Source organism: Sander vitreus, chromosome 18 (assembly GCF_031162955.1).
Source record: "Sander vitreus isolate 19-12246 chromosome 18, sanVit1, whole genome shotgun sequence".
In the NCBI taxonomy this organism is placed as follows: Eukaryota; Metazoa; Chordata; class Actinopteri; order Perciformes; family Percidae; genus Sander; species Sander vitreus.
The window spans coordinates 7,933,936-7,954,944 of record NC_135872.1 but is presented as its reverse complement, the minus strand read 5'-3'; the positions used below and the strand labels follow the sequence as shown (position 1 = coordinate 7,954,944).

At 39.2% G+C, this 21,009-nt stretch overlaps 1 protein-coding gene across 1 annotated transcript; it reads left to right on the top strand.

The window, feature by feature from the left end:
• Positions 1-1,858: 1,858 nt before the first annotated feature.
• On the top strand, positions 1,859-21,008 carry fmn1 (formin 1). The gene is made up of 17 exons (XM_078274566.1): positions 1,859-4,090; positions 4,223-4,331; positions 8,485-8,546; positions 8,948-9,750; positions 10,528-10,669; positions 11,396-11,483; positions 12,539-12,600; positions 12,684-12,772; positions 12,924-13,053; positions 13,400-13,546; positions 14,015-14,074; positions 14,655-14,775; positions 17,606-17,698; positions 19,122-19,173; positions 19,794-19,943; positions 20,225-20,306; positions 20,607-21,008. Exons 1-17 carry the CDS (start codon positions 2,603-2,605, stop codon positions 20,649-20,651), a joined length of 3,723 nt encoding a protein of 1,240 aa, XP_078130692.1. The 5' UTR covers positions 1,859-2,602; the 3' UTR covers positions 20,652-21,008.
• The last annotated feature ends 1 nt before the right edge of the window (position 21,009 follows it).

Below are 21,009 nucleotides of genomic sequence, written 5' to 3'. Positions count from 1 at the left end.
TGTGCGTTTCTGTGACAAAGAGTTCCTTGTGATTACATAACAGAAAGGATTTAATGCGACTCTGTAGGTGCATTGTATAAGCAATATTATCTGTATTAGCGTGAAATGGAGGTTTACTGGGGTTTAAAGCGCTTAACTCTGCGTCTCTCCCCCTGTGTGCAATATGTGCAAATATGGGTATTGGTTTTTAATATGTTTTACTTTATTTTTGGGGGGTTATTTTCCCTTTGCTAAGCAAAACCGTGTTTTATTTTCCATTAATTATGCCTATTCTGGCACTGTTTTTATGTTCATTTTTGTTAACTTGCTCACCAGAAATTAAAGTATAAAGATTTAAGTACCATATCCAGTTGAAGCTACTCTGAACTTTACATGCTAACATCATCAGCAGAAATTATTTGGCAAGTTTACGACTGCAACTTTTTAGTAAAGACAATTTTACTACAGTTACACTATATTGTGTTCTGGGGATCTACTGTACATTAGGCACACACTGTATGTCTGCTGCCTGGTGCTGGACACAGTCTAGTGTGTTCAGCAGTGTTGTGTATATGCTCTCTAATTTTCATGGGATTATCTGGATTCATTCCTGTTACATAAAGGCCACGGTGGCCCTCCCTCGGGAATGCAAAAAGCACTTTATCAGTATTCGTATGATTAAGTGTTAAGTCACCGCTCCAGGTTACAGATACATCGCCGAGTAAGAGAAAGTTACACAGTGTAATGACGTACAGTAAAAATGTCGCTCACCTGCTGCTGGCTGTGATAATGTAATATAAAAGCAAACAAGGGCGGACATGAGAACTAAGACTAAACCAAACACGAACCGGTGAAAGAGGAAGCTTATAGTCTCATTTAGATTTTTTTTTTTTATTCAAGAATCCATAATTAACAGTGGAAAAAGACTCTTCCTCATGTACTTTCTGTGTTCTTTGGCCGATAGGTGCCTGTATTTGTGCATTTATTAAAATGTTCTTACTTTTCTGCATTCCTGTTTTTCTTTGTGATATACTTTTTATGTCAGCTGATGAGAAGTGTTTTCATATGGCCCATCTTTAAATACACTTTTACAATGTTGTATTTAGTTTTTATGGTACACTGTGCTTTATTCTGTGTTTGATATTCATATATAATAAAAATGTTGCCATCTTAAGTTTTAATGATCTGTGGGCCTTATTCTTCATATTGTATTATTTATGTTTCATTTATTTAACTTTTATCAGTTCACCATTTTATTATTTATTACATTTCTTTGTTTTTCTCTTCTTTTTATCTAAATTTTATTTTTGTATTGATCTCTTCAACATGCTGTTCTTGATTGCGACACGTGTTCACTTGTTTTAACTTATATACACATCATTTTTTGTTTGTTTGGTTTGTTATACTTTTCTGACTTACTTTTTACAATCAAATTCTTCCTTATTTTGTATTGACCATCAGCTTGACTGTGAAACAATTTATATCCTTTTTTTGAGAATGTATTTACTTTTGTTGGTTTGTTTGATTGATTGTTTATTTTATAAATATTTCTTTATTCCCTTTTTATTATCAAAACTTCCCTTCTTTTGTATTAATCTGTCACTGACTTGAATGTGCATAGTGAAGGCAAGTGTATCTGTCAAATTTGTTTTAAATAATGCATTTACAACAATATAAACTAATTCTAAACTAAACCAAGTACTTTATGTTTCTGTCTCTCCACAGTGTATGTAGATTTAATGTGAGCTGATTAACAGTACAGTGTAGGTGGGGTGGGACCCACTAAGAAGCTCAGATTAGCCGGATGTTGCTCAGTACCTGCAGGAGAGCTGAGAGACCTCCCTCCAACTGTGGATTTACAGATCATAATGTTTAACAAGTGATCCCTGCCAGTCCTATTTACCCTCCTTCAGCTCTGGGTGTGGTGTCCCTCCATCTGTTCTGGGTGGCTTCTTTTTTGCCTTACGACTCACGGATCTGTCAGAAACGGTGGCTGAAGTCACCATCTGCTTCTAATTACACTGACAATCTGCAGGATGACATCCAATATAGTGCTCTGTAAATCACAACAGCAAGTATAGAGGAGCCGGAGGGAAAAGGAGGCAGAACTTGGAAGCTACAACCAGGACTTGGAGCCGACTTTTAATTGTGGTTGAGCTGAGTCAGTCTAGCCGGCAGAGCCATGGAGCCGGGGCTTGGAAACTTTTCACTTGCATTTCAGTGACTAAGAGCTGCTTCCAGCTGCTTTTTAGGTTTGAAAATGTAGTTCTCCGGTGAGACATGAAGGAGCTGTTGTAGCGGTGAAAGAATAAATATATTTCTTTTCAACAAACTGGAGCAGAAACAGGTCGGAATTTCAGAAGCGATATGACTTTGACTTTTAACATTTCTTGCATTATTATTAATAGTAAGTGGAAGTTGCATGATCCTGGGAGCAGTTATACAAAGTAGTGCATGCCATACCGATGCCTGAAAACCAATTACACCTTCTTATCCTGCATAAGATAGCACTATGTTGCACTTTAGTCCAGATATGAACAGTTTAAATGGTAACCACAATGTTGACGTTGTGGGGAAAGCTTTATAACGCCCACCACTTTCTTTTATGAGCGACTGATGAGCGATGGAGGAGCAAAAAGCCATCCTGAAGTTTTTCAGGACTCTCTCAGAGGAAGAGAATGAGGACATAATGCAAGAAGACAAGGAGCGATCACAGAGTTTTAATGTAAAGAAAAATGGGGATATGACTTTTGAAGGTGCTGTGGAGAACAGTAGAGACTCTTTATCACATGTTATATTGCCTAATGAAGGGGAGAAGTTGACCTCTAACTCAGTTGGACATATAACTAGGAGAGAAGCAGGAAGTGACTCAAACATAATAGAGGAGGAGAGGAATAATGTCAACCTAACAGAGCAGCAAAGCGTGGCTGTGAACGCTGAAAATGGCTCAGAGAAACAGAGCTCTGCAACAAATGAAGACCAAAATAAGATTCCAGACGGACACTGTGACAAAGTTAACAGCTGCAGCAAAGAGGATTGTCACATATCGGAGAACTCGCTGGATGAATGTGCCTTGAAGGAATCTCTGCAACCAAATACAGGTTGTGTTGCACCAGTCAGTCTCAAGCAGGATGATACTGAAGAAGACGACCAGAGAGGAACAAAAGACAATAAAAAGGTTCACTTCAGGGAAGATGTTACAAGTAGTTCCAGTTCGGATGTGGGTTTTGACCCCGAGGAATCTGCCAAAAGTAGATCTAAAACCAAACATGTAGTAATAACGTTGCCTCGGACTGGACCTGCAGTTGAGGAAATGGTTGAACCGATAGTAACACCAACACTGGAGCAGACCGGTGGACCTTCCTGCTTTACAGATGACGATGAAGAGGAGAGGGCAGGTGCAGAGGACAGCGAAGAAGAAGAAGAGAAAAGAGATGCATTTCCAGACTTCTGCGCCCAACCTCACCATCCTCTCAACCCAAAAGACACTTCAAATATTTGTATAACATCTGCAGCTAACAACCCTCCACCTGGATCCACCTTCACCAGAGCCACCTTCACCCCAGGCTCCCCCACCGACAAGCCGCTCCCGGCCCTCTTCAGCGGGCTGAGGGTCCTGAGGAAGGGGGTGGTCGGGCCCGAGCACGACACTGTGGCCCAGATCAAACCTTCAACTCAAAGAGCAAGGAGGGAAATCTACCCAGAGAGGCAAGGGGATGATAAAGTTCAGGGGAGCTTCCTGGACCAGATCTCCAATTTACTAAACAGGGAAAAGAGAGGAGATGAGAAAGAGGAGAGGGAGGGAATGGAGGCTGAGGGAGACCAGGATGAGAATGAGATTGAAGAAAGTCAAGAGGATGAGAGGAAAGACCTTGAAACCGAGGAAGATGTTTTAATCGAGTCCACGAAACCTTCTCTGTCCAGTGCAGAGGCTGCATTCGATGCCTTCAAAGCTTTTTTCACCCCAAAGCCTTTGAAGAAGGACCCAGCAGAGAAGGTGGACCTGGAGGCCGTGAGGAAGAAGATAAAAGCAGAAAAAGATGTGCTAAGAGCGCTTTTTGAGAGATCCTCCAAAAAGACGCCAGAGAAGAAAGACTTACCTGATGGCAAAGTACGAATTGTGTATAAATCAAGCGTCAATTAGCTTTACCAGAGCCTTAAATTGGAATACTGACCTGTGTGTAACGAAGCTCTATTTATAATTGATTATGTTATAAATCTGTCAAACTATTTTTCCTTGTAGTCAGAAGCATCCACCTCAGGAGAGGGAGAGGAAAGAACTCCTGGTCGTCTACAAGCCGTCTGGCCACCACTTAAAGAGGAAAAGGTTGGGCTCAAGTACACAGAAGCAGGTACTTAAATCTTTAAACATTCATATTTTTGTCATACAAACTTTGGCTTTTTCCAACTTTATTGTTTTGGCTCACACAGACTCCTCTTCTGTATGTGTAAAAATGTGTTCAAATTAGTTTTCTTTTCTTCTAGCCTCATTCAAATCCAATATGCCGAAAAGTATTTTTTCCCTTTGTTACTAACTGAGCTTGCACATTTGATGAAGGTGACAAAATACAGAAATGAGCACAACGTATTGTTTACTACACTAAGCAAGGACATGTGGCATGTTTTATGTTACATAAGCTATTGATATTCCTTCATTTTCCAAAAGTCATTTACAGAAAAGATAATTGTGTTATCCTACCGAGTGACATTACTTATGCTTTGGGTAAGTAAAGCAATAAAAATGGACTCCTCATATTATTTAGAATTTGAGAGAGGAAGTGCTGTGTAAAAAGTATGTATTGCAATCTGTAAGACCACAAACAGAAGTAATATGGCTTCATCATTTCCAAATGTCACAAACATTAGGAACAGTCATGAAGTTTCAAGCTGATGAGTGTTAAAGAGGGTTAAAAAACAACAACCAAATAATTAATTACACACACATATATATATATATATATAAATATATATATATATATATATATATATATATATATATATATATATATATATATATATATATATATATATCACCACCCTTGTAGACTGAAAATAAAAATCCACACAGATGCATTATGTTAAACACTACGTTCTGAATGACTTACTTTGTTAATTTGAGAGGGAGTAGGAGTGTTTGTTCTGTGATATCAAGCTCTACAGCTTTGGTAAACACAACTCCACCCTGTGTGTGTCCACAGCAAACCAGTTTGTAAGACTCCAGGGCCCCATTTCAGAAAGCAGGTTTAGTGAAAACTCTGAGTTTGTTAACCCTGAGATGAGGGAAACTCTGGGTTTTCTGTTTCAGAAAGAGAGGTAACTTCACCTCAGAGTCAGTTACTATGGTAACTGAGCCTGTGAACCTAACCTGGTCGGGAGCAGCTTTTCTTCAATAAACCTCGAGTTTCTCTCAGTCTCCTCCGTCTGACACAGCGCTTTTTCATTTCCTCATCCATTCATTCAGTCTGTATCAGGCGCATTTTAGTGCAGTTTGTTATCTGCATGAATAAAAAAAAAACAGGGTTGGTTTATTAACTGTGTTAGGCAAACTATAAAACATTTTTTTTCTTAAAACATGGCATTTCCTTTTGTCAACGATCCCGTTGATGAAGAAGCTGCTTTTCTTCTGCTTTACTTCGCAGGGTGTTATATGTTGGGAGATGATATTGAAGCCCCGACATTTTCATTTCCTATTTGAGCGGTATCGTTTTTCTTCCCAGTCTATCAGTTATGTAACATAACCTTATCCGTCCTCATATCACTAACGTCACCCATCTTGGGCATGCTCTACATCCTAGCAGATTATTTGTGTCACTTACATCTTTTTTGGAAAACGGCAGTTTTCTTTACAACATTGGTGATTTTAGTAAAGCCGCTGTATAGCAAAGCGCCGTCAGAAGAATGTGACTCTCCCTGAAATGTTTTTGTAGTGTTCCCTGGACACAAACCAGTAAGAGCCATTAAAATATGTTCCACAGGATTGCAGGTGAATGATGTAAACCCTTTGAAATAAAAGAGTATGAATTATAATTCTCGTTAATGATGGTGCTGCAGCCTCAGTGGGATTAGTAGACGTAGTACTCTTTCACCCGCAGTATTGCACCTAAATGAAATAGATTATAGGTTCAATATCATTTCACCAGTAATATTAGGCTATAGCCTACTTATGATTAAATATGATATACACTATATTGGAATATACGCATTTACTCTTGCAGCAATTTTCTCCCACACAAATTCTCTCTCTTTTGCAGCAGACGCTGTGTTGTTTTTTTAACTTGCTGTATGTGCGCATGAGTATTTCCCAAGGGGGTAAGCCTCTCCCCAGAACGCGTAGCTCCTATGGCGCCATTTTGATGCTACCAAGCCATCACCTCCCGTTAGTATTCCATTAACTGCCATTCATTTTGGCGTCACTTTGACAGCGAATAACTTTACATTTGAAGCATGTAAATACTCTATTTGTCCATTGTTTATTTCTAAAGAAACACGACAACGTATAAAAGGCTCCATTACCTTGTACCTCACGTTATGGCTCCGTAGCAGACGTTTTTGTAACAATAGGCTAACGATTGTGTCATAACCACGCAACTTACTGTCACATAGTAGAGGAATTACCGTATAGTACAGGAGCTCGCAGGCAGTTTCGTCTCACATAAGCTGTTTAAGTGTAATTACTAATGTTAACTAGCATTTTAGTTAGCAATAATTAGCCTCTGCCTATGTTATCTCCTTACATATACCTACGCTCTCCGTCTCTGTAAGATTGGGAATGATTGAGATTTCTCATGGCACAGCTACCAGAAGACTTACAACTTTCAGACACGTTGCTCACGTCACATCTACGTCGTCTCTCTCAGTTGGAGGCTGCGCAGTTTCGTTTGTTTGTGGTTGTTACCATGGTGAATCGTAGTATCATGGCTCCATTCATGCTGCCTTTTTATTGTGGTGGTGTACGCGCGTGAACCTACTCTGAGTTGATTGAACCAACTCATATCAGCTGTTCTGAAACCGAAAACTTCTGAGTTTCCCATCTCAGGGTAAATCAACTCAGAGTTAGACTCAGTTTGTTAAACCTCCTTCCTGAAATGGGGCCCTGCACCTTCAGCATGTGAAGAGATTGTGCACACTGGGGTTACACGTGACACTGATTACTGTGGTGCCTTTAAGCAAATTATTAATGTATTAATGAAACAAGTCGATTTTTTTTAAATCCCAAGGAGAAAATTTCAGTCCAGTACAACACCATCACTAAGATTTCAATGCTAAAGCAAAAATATATATATATATATATATATATATAGAAAATAATAATAATAATAATAAATATATATATATATATATAAATTTAAAAATAAATAAATATATATATATATATATATATATATATAAATAAAAAAAAATAAAAATAAAAAAAAATATATATATATATATATATATATATATATATATATATATATATATATATATATATACACTCCTCTTTGACTGTTGCGGCTTCTTTCTACTTGTTTTCTAAAAGCCCCTTAAGACGCCTTGTAGATATAGACATTTTAAACAAGTTATCTTTCAAATTATATTATTATTAGCTTGCTTTACTCACAATTGTGTTGACTTGGTTGGCTTGTCAGGCTGGCTTGGCTTCTGTGGTTAATCCAAATCAAACAAGGTTGTTCCAACACACATTCAACAAAGAAAATAGGCCTTTACAACAATCAGAACCAAATCTCTCAAATAAAATTATAAGCAAACTTAATTTTCTAGAGGCTTATGTTAAACTTTAAACAGTTGAGAACAGGTGTCTTGTTGTCTGCATCTTAAGCTTCAACTTCTCCTCACCTGTCTCTATTAATTGGCTGGAGCACTGTGGGAATTGTAGTCCTATAACGTTCTATGGCCTACAGAGGATACCACGAGATTGCAATATTCTTTTGAATATCTACACAAAACAAAAACAAAAATGGCTCCAACAATGACAGTGTCAACAAAAACTGAACACATCATTAAAGTAACATTATGGCTGAGCTGAGGATTATCAAAGGTTGTTTTAGCAGAGATAAAACTATGTGCTACATGTGTACTTTCAGGACAGTAAATACACTTTCTAACTGACCATTCAAGAAGTCCATCCATTAGCAGATACATGTTTGATTAAATAGTTGTCCAATGGGACAGTGAGCTGTGTGCCAGAGTCTGTATTTTCTTACATTTGAAGCTCTACTGCCATCATCTGGTCAAGTTTTGTAATGTTAGAATATCCTCAAACACCCCTCAGCCTCCTGCAGCGGTAAAACATGAATTTGATTTGTCATGCAAAATCAGTCACAGTTCTCAAGTGTCTCAAAGTTACTGTAATTTGTTTGTCTTCAGCTTGTTAACAGCCACATCACTAATGTATCCATTGTGTGATAAAGAAAGCGCTCTCAGGCCTTACAGCTGTAATAATGAACATCTGTTTGTGGTACTGTAAGCTGTTGTAAAATGTTCTTCTGCTCTGTTTCCTCTCAGAGCACCAGGCTGCTCTCCTGCAACTGAAGAGAGAATGTAAAGAGGAGCTGGAAAAGTTACAGGTCAGTAAGGATACAGTGAGGTGTTACAGCCAAATGTATGTATATACATAAAGGACTCGTTCGACATTTTGGGATATACGCTTATTTGTTTTCTTGCCAAGAGTTCTCGGCAAGAAAGCAAATCATGTATGTACCAAATGTTGAACAGTTCCTTTAAGAACAATTGCTACTATCATCCTCATTGATGTCAAGTTTGACTAGCTCCAGTTTTTACCTGTCATGTATTAATTATCATTACATTAGAGTCTGAAAGATACAACTTGTGGTCTTTTAGAAACCTAGAAGGTATTCCCAGAATCCTCAAAGAATAAAAAATGTATGTTTAGTTCTGTGACTGTAATGATGAAACACAAGAGGCTCAAATAGGGGCTGAGTCTTAACTAATACAGTATTGTTTTCAGGAGGACTTTGGTCAGGAACTCTCCAGACTGAGGGTGGAGAACAAGGACAATGTCGCCCGTCTGGAGCTCACTCTGGCCGAGCTGCAGGCTGAACTCTCCCAGGGTGGGACCCGCCAACGTGGGGAATGCAAAGATGTCGCTGTATCAACGGGAGATGACTTTTTAAACAAATCCTTCCGCACAGTCTGCATCCAGACCGACCGGGAGACATTTGTAAAGACTCCTGAGGATGGAGAAGGTGCGGGGAGAGCCTACACGAGCCCTCAGCAGCAGAAGTTGACCCCCAAAAAGCTGGACCTGGCTTCTATCAGCCTCAGCCTGGCCGGGCAAAGAGACGATACTTTATCTTCCCCATCTTATGACCCTCCATCCCAAACTCTTCCTCCAACTGGAACCATGCAACCTCCATCAGAACAACCACCCGCTCCTTCTCAGACCACAAAAACAGACAATCTGCCTCCTCCTCCACCTCCGCCTTGTTTGTCTTCCCCCCTAAACCACATGCAGCCGTCAAATGGCCCTCCACCGCCGCCACCTCCTCCTCCATCCATGCCTGGCCTTATGCCCCCTCCACCTCCTCCTCCTCCATCCATGCCTGGCCTTATGCCCCCTCCACCTCCTCCTCCATCCATGCCTGGCCTTATGCCCCCTCCACCTCCTCCATCCTTGCCAGGCTTAGCTCCCCCTCCACCTCCTCCTCCAGTTGGGGTCAATGTTGAAGTACCTCCCAGGAAACCGACAGTGCAGCCTTCTCGACCCATGAAGCCTCTTTACTGGACCCGAATCCAGATCCAGGACAAGAAGTAGGTTCACGTTTAATAAGAACATACACAAGATGATCTTAAAGCTTTAGTGCGTAACTTTTTGATATTAATGGATGTCCGTTGCATTCAAGCCATTGCCAAATGAGTTGCCACAAAGCTAATGAAGACTATCAGCTCCACACAACTCTCTCTGTATTTCTTAGTATGGCTATGTTCAGAGGATTGTGGCGTCCAGGTGACTTTCCCGCGCAGAAAGTCGAGTGAAGATAATTACCTCTTCTGAAGAGTCCGTCATGTTTTTTTAATCCTCTGTGTCTTCCTTGATTACTATCAACTGCGTGGGGGGGGGGAGTGCGCGGTCACGGAAGGCTTGTATCATGTATATAACAGTTTTGTTGTCATTACTTAGAATTCCTCATGTGGGCGGCAGAAACTACGCACTTTAGCTTCAACCAAAATCAACAAACACTGTGTTAATTCACTGTCATGTCATTTCATTTGAAGTTTAATTAAAAGATGTCTTCAAATGTAAAAGGGCCTAATAAGCCCTATAGCACAAACTGGCTATTGGATAAATAAATAAGATGTATACAATGAATGTCTTAAAATGTAAATTGAATCTGAGATGTTGAAGTAAAAAGAAAACATCTTGGACTCTAAGCAATAGTGATGGCCATTTTTTCACATTCACATTCAACCATTATCAAGTAATCGACAATATAATGAAAATAATTGTTTGCTGCAGCCCAACACTCTGACAAAAGTCTAATAGATTAACACATATGCTGATTAAACATAATGTCCTCTCTCCCATAGGAACAAGACACTGTGGAACATTTTAGAGGAACCAAATATAATAAACGCCAGCGAGTTTGAGGATCTCTTCGCCAAAACCACCACACAGACCAAGAGGAAGCCGCTGGCAGAGACTTACCAGAAGAAAGCCAAAACCAGGAAGGTAACATGCAAAATGAATCATGCACACTTTAATTTCTGGGATTATTTGCTTTATGTCGCTTGTCCACTAGAGGGAGTTCATGCTATCAAGTCTACAGATGGCAGATCATTCAATAAAGAGCATTATAGTAAATCTAGATTGAGACACAATTATGAAAAAGCTTTTTTGTCATAGCTTACAGGTAGTTTTTTTTTATCTTTATCTGTCAAATAAAGCATTTTATATTCAACACACAGTTGTGATTTATTTACTCTCTTTACATTAATCATTTTCCACTGTTAATCTGTCTGTGCAATCGTTTCCTCCCAAATCCTGAATTTATGATTGGCTGAAATTCCTCACCTGGATTACGTTTGTGTTTGCTGCATTTGCAAGCCTTAGGACACTATTGCTACAGTTTTATTTGTATAGAGTACACAACATAAGAGATAAGAATGTGTTAAACATTTAAGAGAAAATGAAAAATAGAACACAATTAAATAAAAGAGGCAAAAGAAGATCCCATTTGTTCAAACCTGAGGTTACAAATTAGAGTGAGGCATGCTATGACCTTTGTTTGTTTTGCTTTATCTTTTAACAGTAGACTTTCCACTAATGACTCACTAATGGTTTCTAGTGGTAAAGGTGGTCATGGTAACTTTGTGTGTGTGTGTGTGTGTGTGTGTGTGTGTGTGTGTGTGTGTGTGTGTGTGTGTGTGTGTGTGTGTGTGTGTGTGTGTGTGTCAGATCATTAAGCTGTTGGACGGGAAGCGCTCTCAGGCCGTGGGCATCCTTATATCTAGCCTCCACCTGGAGATGAAAGACATACAACAAGGTGAGTTATGGAGCACTTCATTTAGTTGTGTGCTCGGAAAAAGCTTGGGTCAGAGGTTATTACCTGTCAGGTGCTGATATTAGGAATGACTGCAACAGGAAATACACTTCATGTACAATATGGTAATATAATGCAGAACCTCAGATTTCATATACAGGCTCATTGTGTCCTTGAGCAGCTCAAATACAATTCTGATTGTCGTTTTGATTATTTTAAAAAATACAGCTGAATAAAGTATGTTTTCCTCAGCCCCAGGGTATGAAAAGTACATTTTATAATACTTTTACTCAAGTTACTCCATTTTTACTGTACTTTTACTGTTACATGTACTTTTACTGTTAGTATTTTTTTTAATTGTAGTATTGTTACTTTTACTAAAGTAAAGGATCTGACAACCATCCACCACTGGCCAGCATTGCCATTATTTTAGCTAGCTTAGAAGCTATATTACATGTTTCCATATTTATACATATTCAGTGTGTCCCCAATGATAAAAAATTAAAATAAAAACATGAAAGACTATCATAAGAATCACATCAACATCGAGTGTGTGAAATCAAACAAACACATTTCGAACACATTAGACTAGAGGATTACAGTAAATCATTAAACTAGCGGTATTTCCCAGCCAGTCTTGGGAACTTGAACCTGCAGCCTTCATCTGTGAACATTCAGGTAGCCGCAGCTCCCTGAACATCACCCTTGTTTAACTTGAACCCCGGCATCACACTGAAGTTACCCTGTATTTCATTTTGAATATGAGCTGTTGATGAATTTAAAGTACTATTAAAGGCTGAAACCATCACCACAATGTCAGCAAGACAGTTACAGAGAGGCAATCTGCATTGCTAATCGCAAACTCCTAAAACTGTAGAAAACAGCAGACTGAGAGGGATGTGTTCATGTTCCTCTGGAGAACTGGGGGTCTCTGTTTGGCCTCTTTAATTTTCCTTTGTTTTATGTTCTTTTCTGTATATTTTCATAGTGTCCTATTCACTGCTGTATCTTCAATTACATTGAAATCTGTGCTTTTGTTTTTACATTCTCTCTTCTAGCTGTCCTGGCAGTGGATCACTCTGTGGTGGATGTCGAGACAATTGAAGCACTGTATGAAAATGTAGGTATTACAACACACTTTATGGCGAGTGCAAGTGTACGATTATGAACCCCTTCATTTATATTTAATTGTCAATGTGTCAGAGAGCGCAGCCAGAGGAACTGGAGAGAATCAAGAAACACTACGAGACATCAGAGGAAGAGGAAGTTAAACTGCTGGACAAACCTGAACAGTCAGTATCTCACCTGCAAACAAATGTTCAGAGACTGCACCAGTAATTGATTGTGTGTACGCTTGTGTGTGTGTGTGTGTGTGTGTGTGTGTGTGTGTGTGTGTGTGTGTGTGTGTGTGTGTGTCCTCTTACTGTTAATGTGGTTGTGCAGGTTCCTGTATGAGCTGTCTCAGATCCCAGACTTTGCAGGCAGAGCTCACTGCATCATCTTCCAGTCAGCCTTCATCGATGGGATCGCATCCATCCAACACAAGCTCAACACAATTTCATCTGTCTGTAAGGTAGGAACAAAAGCACCTGCTACACATGACCTTTCTTCTCATTATATATCAATTCACTGACATATATACCTTTTACAATTATCTCCATTTCTCACCCAATATACAAAATATCCTAACAAGTGTTCAAGATGTCTGCTGTTTACATGCATTTCACTGATCAATTCTCTTTAAGTAGCACCTACATGTCTGACTCCCTTTAGTTCAATGATAAGATGTTCAGTGTATTTTAGGTGCAAATATAACAGGATTTTTTTGTGTTTTCTTGCTCTGTCTGATCACAATTGGATCATCCTGAGCATGGTGCCAGCTGTCTGTAGTTGATCCCGTGTGTGTTTCCTGTTTTGAGACTCTGCTGGAGAGCGACGGTGTGACAGAGGTGATGGGACTGGTGTTGGCTCTGGGGAACTACATGAACGGAGGCAACAGGACCAGAGGTCAGGCCGATGGCTTTGGCCTGGAGATTCTACCCAAACTGAAGGATGTCAAGAGCAAGGTAAGACCTGCATAACTGTAGTGGCCCCATTAGAGGCCACTTTATCTCCACCTATATTCCTTGAGCGAGCAAAAGTCTTGCACTGTATGGAGCTAAGTTTGGTTTCAGTACTCAATGAAGTCAGGGATTCGGCCGTTGTTAAAAGAACTTTGTATTAAAATATGTATATTAATTGAGCAAATAACACGTCCTGTCTTTATCATGCAAGGGGCAATCCAACAAACCCCATGATAATAACAGAAAGTTCATTCATATTTGTTTATCAACTTTTTTCACTTAAAAACATATCAAATCTGTCTGACTGATCCCATTTACACCATTCATGCAGTCTGAAATATCATGCATTGAATTATCTTTAAAGAGATAATACATTTTCTGAAATGGTTTTAATGAAGGCTCTGTGATCTACCAACCTGCACACTAAGGTCCTACTTTTTACTGATGTAGTTTCGATGCTTTTCTTCTCAGGACAATCGTATCAGCCTGGTGGACTACGTGGTGTCGTACTACCTGCACAATGTGGATAAGGTATTAGTTAAAACAATTATCCACACCTATTCTAGGTTGACCATATATATATATATATATATATATATATATATATATATATATATATATATATGCTCTGTAGCGGCTAAATCCAACCAGCAACTGCCGTTTGGATTTTATCTTTCTATCGCACTATAGACAGTTCACATTACAGTGCTTTACTTAGTTTAAATTACTTCTATTTTAGGTAAATAATATATGGTTTATTGGTGAAATATCACTGATCACTTTATAAGGGGGTGATACATTTTGTCCCCACCGGGGATAAAAATAATTCAGCAAAGGCAGGGATATGTAAACCAGAAAGGGGGAAATCCAACGCATCCCCCCCGCACCCTGTATATATCTATCTATCTATCTATCTATCTATCTATCTATCTATCTATCTATCTATCTATCTACTATCTTTTATCTATATATATATATTTTTCCATTTTTACTGTGATGAAGACACAGTAGTGTCAAAACTAAAATTTCTAGTGTTTCCTGCATCCAAAGATACAGTTAATTTCTTTCCAGTTCCTGATTTTATTGCTGTGTTTTAATTGTATTCCACCAGCACTCCGGCACAGACAAGAGTATCTTCCCACTTCCTGAACCTCAGGACGTCTTCCTGGCTGCACAGGTCAAGTTTGATGACCTCATCAGAGACCTGAGACAGCTCGGACGAGATCTGACAAGTATGCAACGTCACCAGTGCAACCTTTAGCTATTCCAGCTCCCTCTCTTGCAAAAATAACCGTCTGGAGTAATGAATGCCAATACTCTTCTTCTCCTCCTCCTCTCGGTTCATATTATAAGATGGTAATCCACAAAACATTAGCTTTACTTTGAACTTCAGAGTACATGTGACAGGGTGACCGGAATAGTCTCGCCTTGTGGTCATTTTGTTGTGTGTTTTTGTTTGAAAACCTCAGCCAGGCTGTGTAACTCTATCACTCTGATTTTGAGAGGTTCCCACAGACCAAACCTCGGCTCAGTCTGGCATCATTTTTCCTCAGACATCCCCCCACACCCTTACAACTCACCACCCTGGTTTCTCATCACCAGCCCCAGCTATTGAGTAACTGTTTATACTTAGGGCTAAAGGCCTGCTTCTTTTACCAAACTTGAGTTAGCTAAAGCCCCAGAACAAAAGATTTCCTCTCGTCTTTCTTATCCTTCTAGCCTGTTCTCTTCTATCTCTAAGTATGCCCTTATGACGCCATTCAGCATGCCAGGCAGTTAAAGTCACGTTGAGGACAATGCTTACTCTTACATGTGTACGATTGTGAGTGAGTGCATTGTTGTATCCCTATGTATACAGTAGCATGTGTTTTTTTTTTTGCATTTCACTGTGCGTGTATTCAGAGACTAGCAGGAGTCTTTCTGCTGATACAGGCCTGGCGCCTTTCAGATCCAGCTTCTAATCCTCCTGCCCATCAGATCTCCCATCGTTGTGCCTTTGTGCCCCTGTCGCCGGCGCAGGGAGACCATAGCTTTCCACTTATGTAATCTCCAGACCTTCAGTATCTAGAGCATCTTTGCACGGGCCTCTGCAGAGATGCACAGATCCTTAACCTGCTCGGCTGTATCACCTGGGCTCCAGTGTGGCCCCCAGATGTGTGCCGAAGATAGCTTTCTTTACCTTTCAACACAACTTTGTCTTAGTGGCCTGTTTACCCAAACCGCCGTGCAATCTGGATCACCCGTCGCAGGTTTCCTTTTGTTCTGCCTGTTTGAACTGCCCTCATGCCTGGTTTCTGTCGTTTTTCACTCTCCCTGTGTTTTCTGTTTGGTTGGTATGAAATGTTTCCCAACAAAGCTACAGGGAGATTAGTGTCTCTTCAGTCATCCATGTTGACTGTTTAAGGAAATGATCCAAAGACTATATTGTGTTAAAAAGAGCGTATTCACTGTAAAGGTTAATCCAAATTACTAGAGAAAACATGTTTACTCACTTACATGTATCTAGACATGCAGATTTAGCTTTATTTGTCCAGGTTTTGAGATTTCGTCCTCGAGCCCAAATACAATGGAGGTCTGTAGAATTTTATCATGCGGCTCACACAGCATTAGAAAAAAAACCATTCATGACCAGCAATACATTTTTTCAGAAACTTCCCTGTTTACTGTCAATAATTAGCCTGACAAGCCAGACCCACATTACATTTGCTGCCGCTAGGATGCGTCTAGATTTCTAGGCTAGTCAACAATCCCTTGCTGTCAATAGTTATTGGCACACACATAACATAAATAAGCCATGGCTATATGCATGGAAACGTTAAGATAAGGTCTGTCAGTTGTTTGGTCCAGATCTAAATATACTCTATAAACTATCAGATGGATTATCATGAAATATTGTGCAGACATTCACGATCCCCAGAGGATGAATCCTACTAACTTTGGTGATGCACCTACTTTTCCTATTGTGTCCATATTGTGACCAAATATGGAAACAGCTTTCTTTATTTTTACACTTGTGAAGTGTCTGGGCACATTTATGCTATTTGAATGTTTCCTTCTTGGAGACTTTCTGCTTACTCTAACGTACTGTAGCCTGTTTGGTTTCCTTTCTATGACATTGCTGTGATTAAGGAGGTGACTGAAGTAAACATCAAAACCGTAAAATCTTCTCACTATGAAACCAAATCACTGCTTCAGTCTCACATCTGAAAGCACCACACTCCTCATCAGCCGGCTCTGTTTATGTGAGGGTCTATAACCCTCTTCGGTCTGGAATAAGCAAACTTCTGTCGAACACAAAAGGCAGACAAAAGAAAGAAAGAAAGGAGAGAGAGATACCCGCCTCCAACGTTTACACAAATGTTGATCGAGCGTCAGGGTGGGGGTGGTGGTCTGGGGGTGCAGGGGCTCAGCTCCCTCTGCAGCCTCTATTATGACTGGCTCTGCAGACTGGCTCCTCTGATCCACTGATTGGATGCAGAGCAACATGGAGCCACAGACTGGCAGAGGAAGGGAGAGAGCGAGAGAGAGAGAGAGAGTTTGCAGTCGCCATCTCTGGGTACATCTGAACAAGACATATCTAAAGAGGAAGCTGTGCAGATAACCTCCTGCTGGGGCACAGGTGGAGCTAGCTTAACTGGAAACTAACTCTCACATTGCCAGACATATCTCCACAGCGCTGCAACCCAGAACTATCGCTCCTCTCTCTGTCCATCCATCACACTGTAGTTATGGATTAAAGCTGCAATAAAAAAGCAAGTGATTTATGAAATTAAAAATTTAAATATTAGCATAAGAGAGTTCCATTTCCCAAATAAACACACTGTTGTGGTCACTGTTGGGGACGTTGAAGCAAACAAATCAGAACTTAGAACTGCAAAAGGGAAAAAGCATTATGCCCAAAGAAAGCTAAACTCAACAACAGTAATGCATACAATGGTTTTTCTTTCCTCCACAGCTACGCTTTGCCTTTTCTGAAACCAAATTTAGGAAATATAAAAAGAAAGGTTAAGTGTATTTTCCCCCTTTTCCTGAACTGTTCTCTTGTTGCTTTTTCATTATCAGGATGCGAAAAAGATGTACAGAAGGTTTGCTCTGATTCTCCTGCAAATAACCTGCAGCCATTTAAGGACAAGATGGAGGCTTTTGTTCTCAGCGGTGAGTAGTTGTGGTCGTATATTGTGCAGCTGCAAACCCGAGTTTCACTTTTAAAAATAAAACAAACGTGTCTACACCGACACATGACTATGGTTGGATTTAGGACCAGCATTATTTTACAATCAATAAATTTGATTACTTTCCGGAGATGTAGTTCTTCTTCAACCTCTTTTTTCTTGTGTTAAACAGCTATTTTCTATATATTTGTTTCCGTATTTATTGCTTGTTTCATATTGATGAAGTGTAACTTACTTTGGCAATAAACCCTTTTCTGATTCTGATTCTGAACATCTGATACCATTTTAATGCTCAACGATACTGAAGCTACAGTCATTTTATATTTAAATATACAATGCAAATAGTCTAATAGTCTAGTTTAGGAACCTGTCAAATCTCCCCCCATGTATTTCCCCCGTATGCCCCATTTAAACTATTCCATTGTCTCTAACAGTCAGTCACTGACCTAAATCTCTTTGCCCTTCGTCCTAAAGAGTGTCTTTGGTATCTGTGTGTGTTCTTAAAGTAGATAGGATGGATTCAGAGTAAAGGCTAGACACTCAGATAGGGATCAGACAGATTTGGCAATGACTGAGAGACTCCTGCCTGAGAGACACACCGGCAACTGGGAAATATTCATCCAACTAACCAATGTTGAAAGATATTTATTTTGACCCATCTCAAAATGAATCCAGGTCCTGCGTAACAAAGCTTCCCGTTCCCAGTATTTGAAATGGCACAGATGCATTATATTTGAAATGCTTGTTTCAAATATCACCACATTTTCTGCCCGTGATGAAAAGTGACACATCAAAGCTTCAAAGTAAAGTGACTAAAGAGAGTGGGCTCCAACCAGAAAAAGCTGGACTTATGTCAGATCTTTTGTCCCTTGAATCATGTGTCCATTCAGAACGTATTCAGACCTTCACTTTCTTCATTTTCTTATGTTGAGTGTAGATTGATGAGAGGGCAATTTTATTTAAATGATTTTAGCATAAGGCTGCAACATGACAAAATGTGAAAAAGTGGAGGGATCTGAATACTTTTTGAAATCACTGTAAAACCATTATAGACCAACTGGACTGTATGCATCTTTCTGACAGGATTTCTGTCATTTTTTCAAGCCTTTACTTCATCCGGAACATGTGAAGAACACAATAAATTAAACATTTTCCCTCTAAAATGCAGTAGGTATAAAATAAAACATGTTATAAGATGTTTAAGATGAGCATCACAATTGTAGCAAACAAAGAAACTAAGTTTTAATGTGTCTTTATTCACAAAATATTTTATAAATTGGTCTAAAATAACAGTGAAACATCGCCAAATTATCTATTTTGCTTTCATAGAGACCAAATGGTATTAACTGTTTTTTGGAGGGGAATCTGGCTATAACTAAACATTTATCTTGTCTGTTTCTTTGCAGCAAGAAAAGAACACGCACAAGCTTCCTATCAGTTGATGACTGTACAAAAAAGGTTGGAGAATTAAATTGTTTTCACTTTGTGTGCATCAAACTGGCCTTTATCTGAATTTGGTGGTTCAATTTCATGTCATAAATATCAAGCAGCTACAAAAATGTTTCTACGCTCAGAAAAAAAAATATTTTGTCCAGATTTGACAAACCAAAGCAAATCTTTGTTTCCAGTGTTGTTAATTCCAATTCGCCAATTTTGCATCACATTCCTCTTGGAACATCAGGGAAACCTGTAATTATGGTGGTTGATGTTATTAATTTCTCCTCAATTTCCAAATACATTCCTGCTGGATATCCAGTTGTGTAGTTTTTGGTTTAGAAGTCTTTTCTGATTTTTTTCATGTTAGAAGGTGCTGCTATACTCCATTACAGTCTCCGGCTGAAATGAAAGATGGTACCATTTGCGTTGTAGCAGGGTTCAAATAACCGTATACCTGTATCGGGTGTGATCTAGCATCTACTGTTAAACTGCTGTGGAACTCTGCCAGTAGTGATTGCTATAGCAACATAATGTTCAACTGAAACCATCTGATTCAAGATGAGAAGAAAAATTACACCTACATCTTGGTTTATTGTGTTTTTAATCTGCTTTCTCTCTCTTTTTTTAAACTTGCTGTTCAGTTTTCAGGACTTGGTTCTGTACTTTGGACTGAAGCCCAAATCGGGAGAGAAGGAGGTGACCCCTGGTCATCTCTTGATGCTCTGGTTTGAGTTTTGTGCCGACTTCAAGGCCAGGTGGAAGAGGGAGATCAAGACCATCTCTAACGAGAGGTATCAGATAACCCTGTGCATCTCTAGAACCACCACTGCTTTAAAAAGCTGGATTTTTATTGAGTAATGTCTTGTTTCTTTTTTTATTTGACTGAACTTGTATTGACACTGGCCTTATTTTATGTAGCATTTATTTATTTGTCTTAAAAAAATGTCTGCCACTAAATGGTTTAAGTATGCCTGCACTTGGACCAATTTTCTGGCTCATACATTGAATTGATACTGTAAAGAACTTAAGTTTTCATACACATGCCAAAGAACTTGACACGTTGTTTCTGCAGATTAAAAGAGGCTCAGCTGTCAGTGAAGAGAATCACAGCGGAGAAGAAGGTAGAGACCAGAAAGATCAACCCCAACAGCCTGGTAAGACAGGATTCAGTACAGTAGAGTCCATATACTGAAGAGGCAAAGAGATTTTCCTCCAAAAACACACATTTTCTAAACCATGTCTTGAACATGTAATGCAGATAAATACATGCACATTCACACGCATATACTCTGCTCTTTTTCTATGTCTCCATAGAAAGTATTACCCAAAACAGACAGCACTTATTACGAAACACTTTATATTATAAAAGGCTCTTTTGTCGTTCTGCTTTGACTGAATTGTGTCCCCTGAATGTGCAGTGATCGATAACACTGATCATGATTTACTCCCAACAGAAAGAGAGACTGCGTCAGAAAGAAGCCAACATGTCTTCAACATAGAGACTTACAAAAGGAGGTATACAAGACTGATACATCGTGTTCATACCACTAGATGTGGACAACGATACCAAACCAACTGTTTATTAGTTAACACAAGATTAACGCTACGGATTTAAAAAAAAAAAAACTATTACGTTTACTTCACAATGTAGGACTCGCATTCATTATTCACTGACTTTTTATATAATTTGCTATCTAAAAATGTAATAAATGTGCAATATTTAGAATTTCATGTTATAAACTTAAGTTCTGTAATTATATTCTTATATTGAACTTCCTAGGCAAATTATTTGCATTGATTTCTACTTCTTTAATCCTAGAACATTGTTTTCTACAAATAAAATCATTGATCAGAAAG

Coding starts and splice junctions, on each gene's coding strand:
- fmn1 (XM_078274566.1), top strand. CDS start 2,603: ATGGAGGAGCAAAAAGCCATCCTGAAGTTTTTCAGGACTCTCTCAGAG. Junction 11,484..12,538: donor GATGAAAGACATACAACAAG/GTGAGTTATGGA, acceptor TCTCTCTTCTAG/CTGTCCTGGCAGTGGATCAC. Junction 13,547..14,014: donor TGAAGGATGTCAAGAGCAAG/GTAAGACCTGCA, acceptor TTTTCTTCTCAG/GACAATCGTATCAGCCTGGT.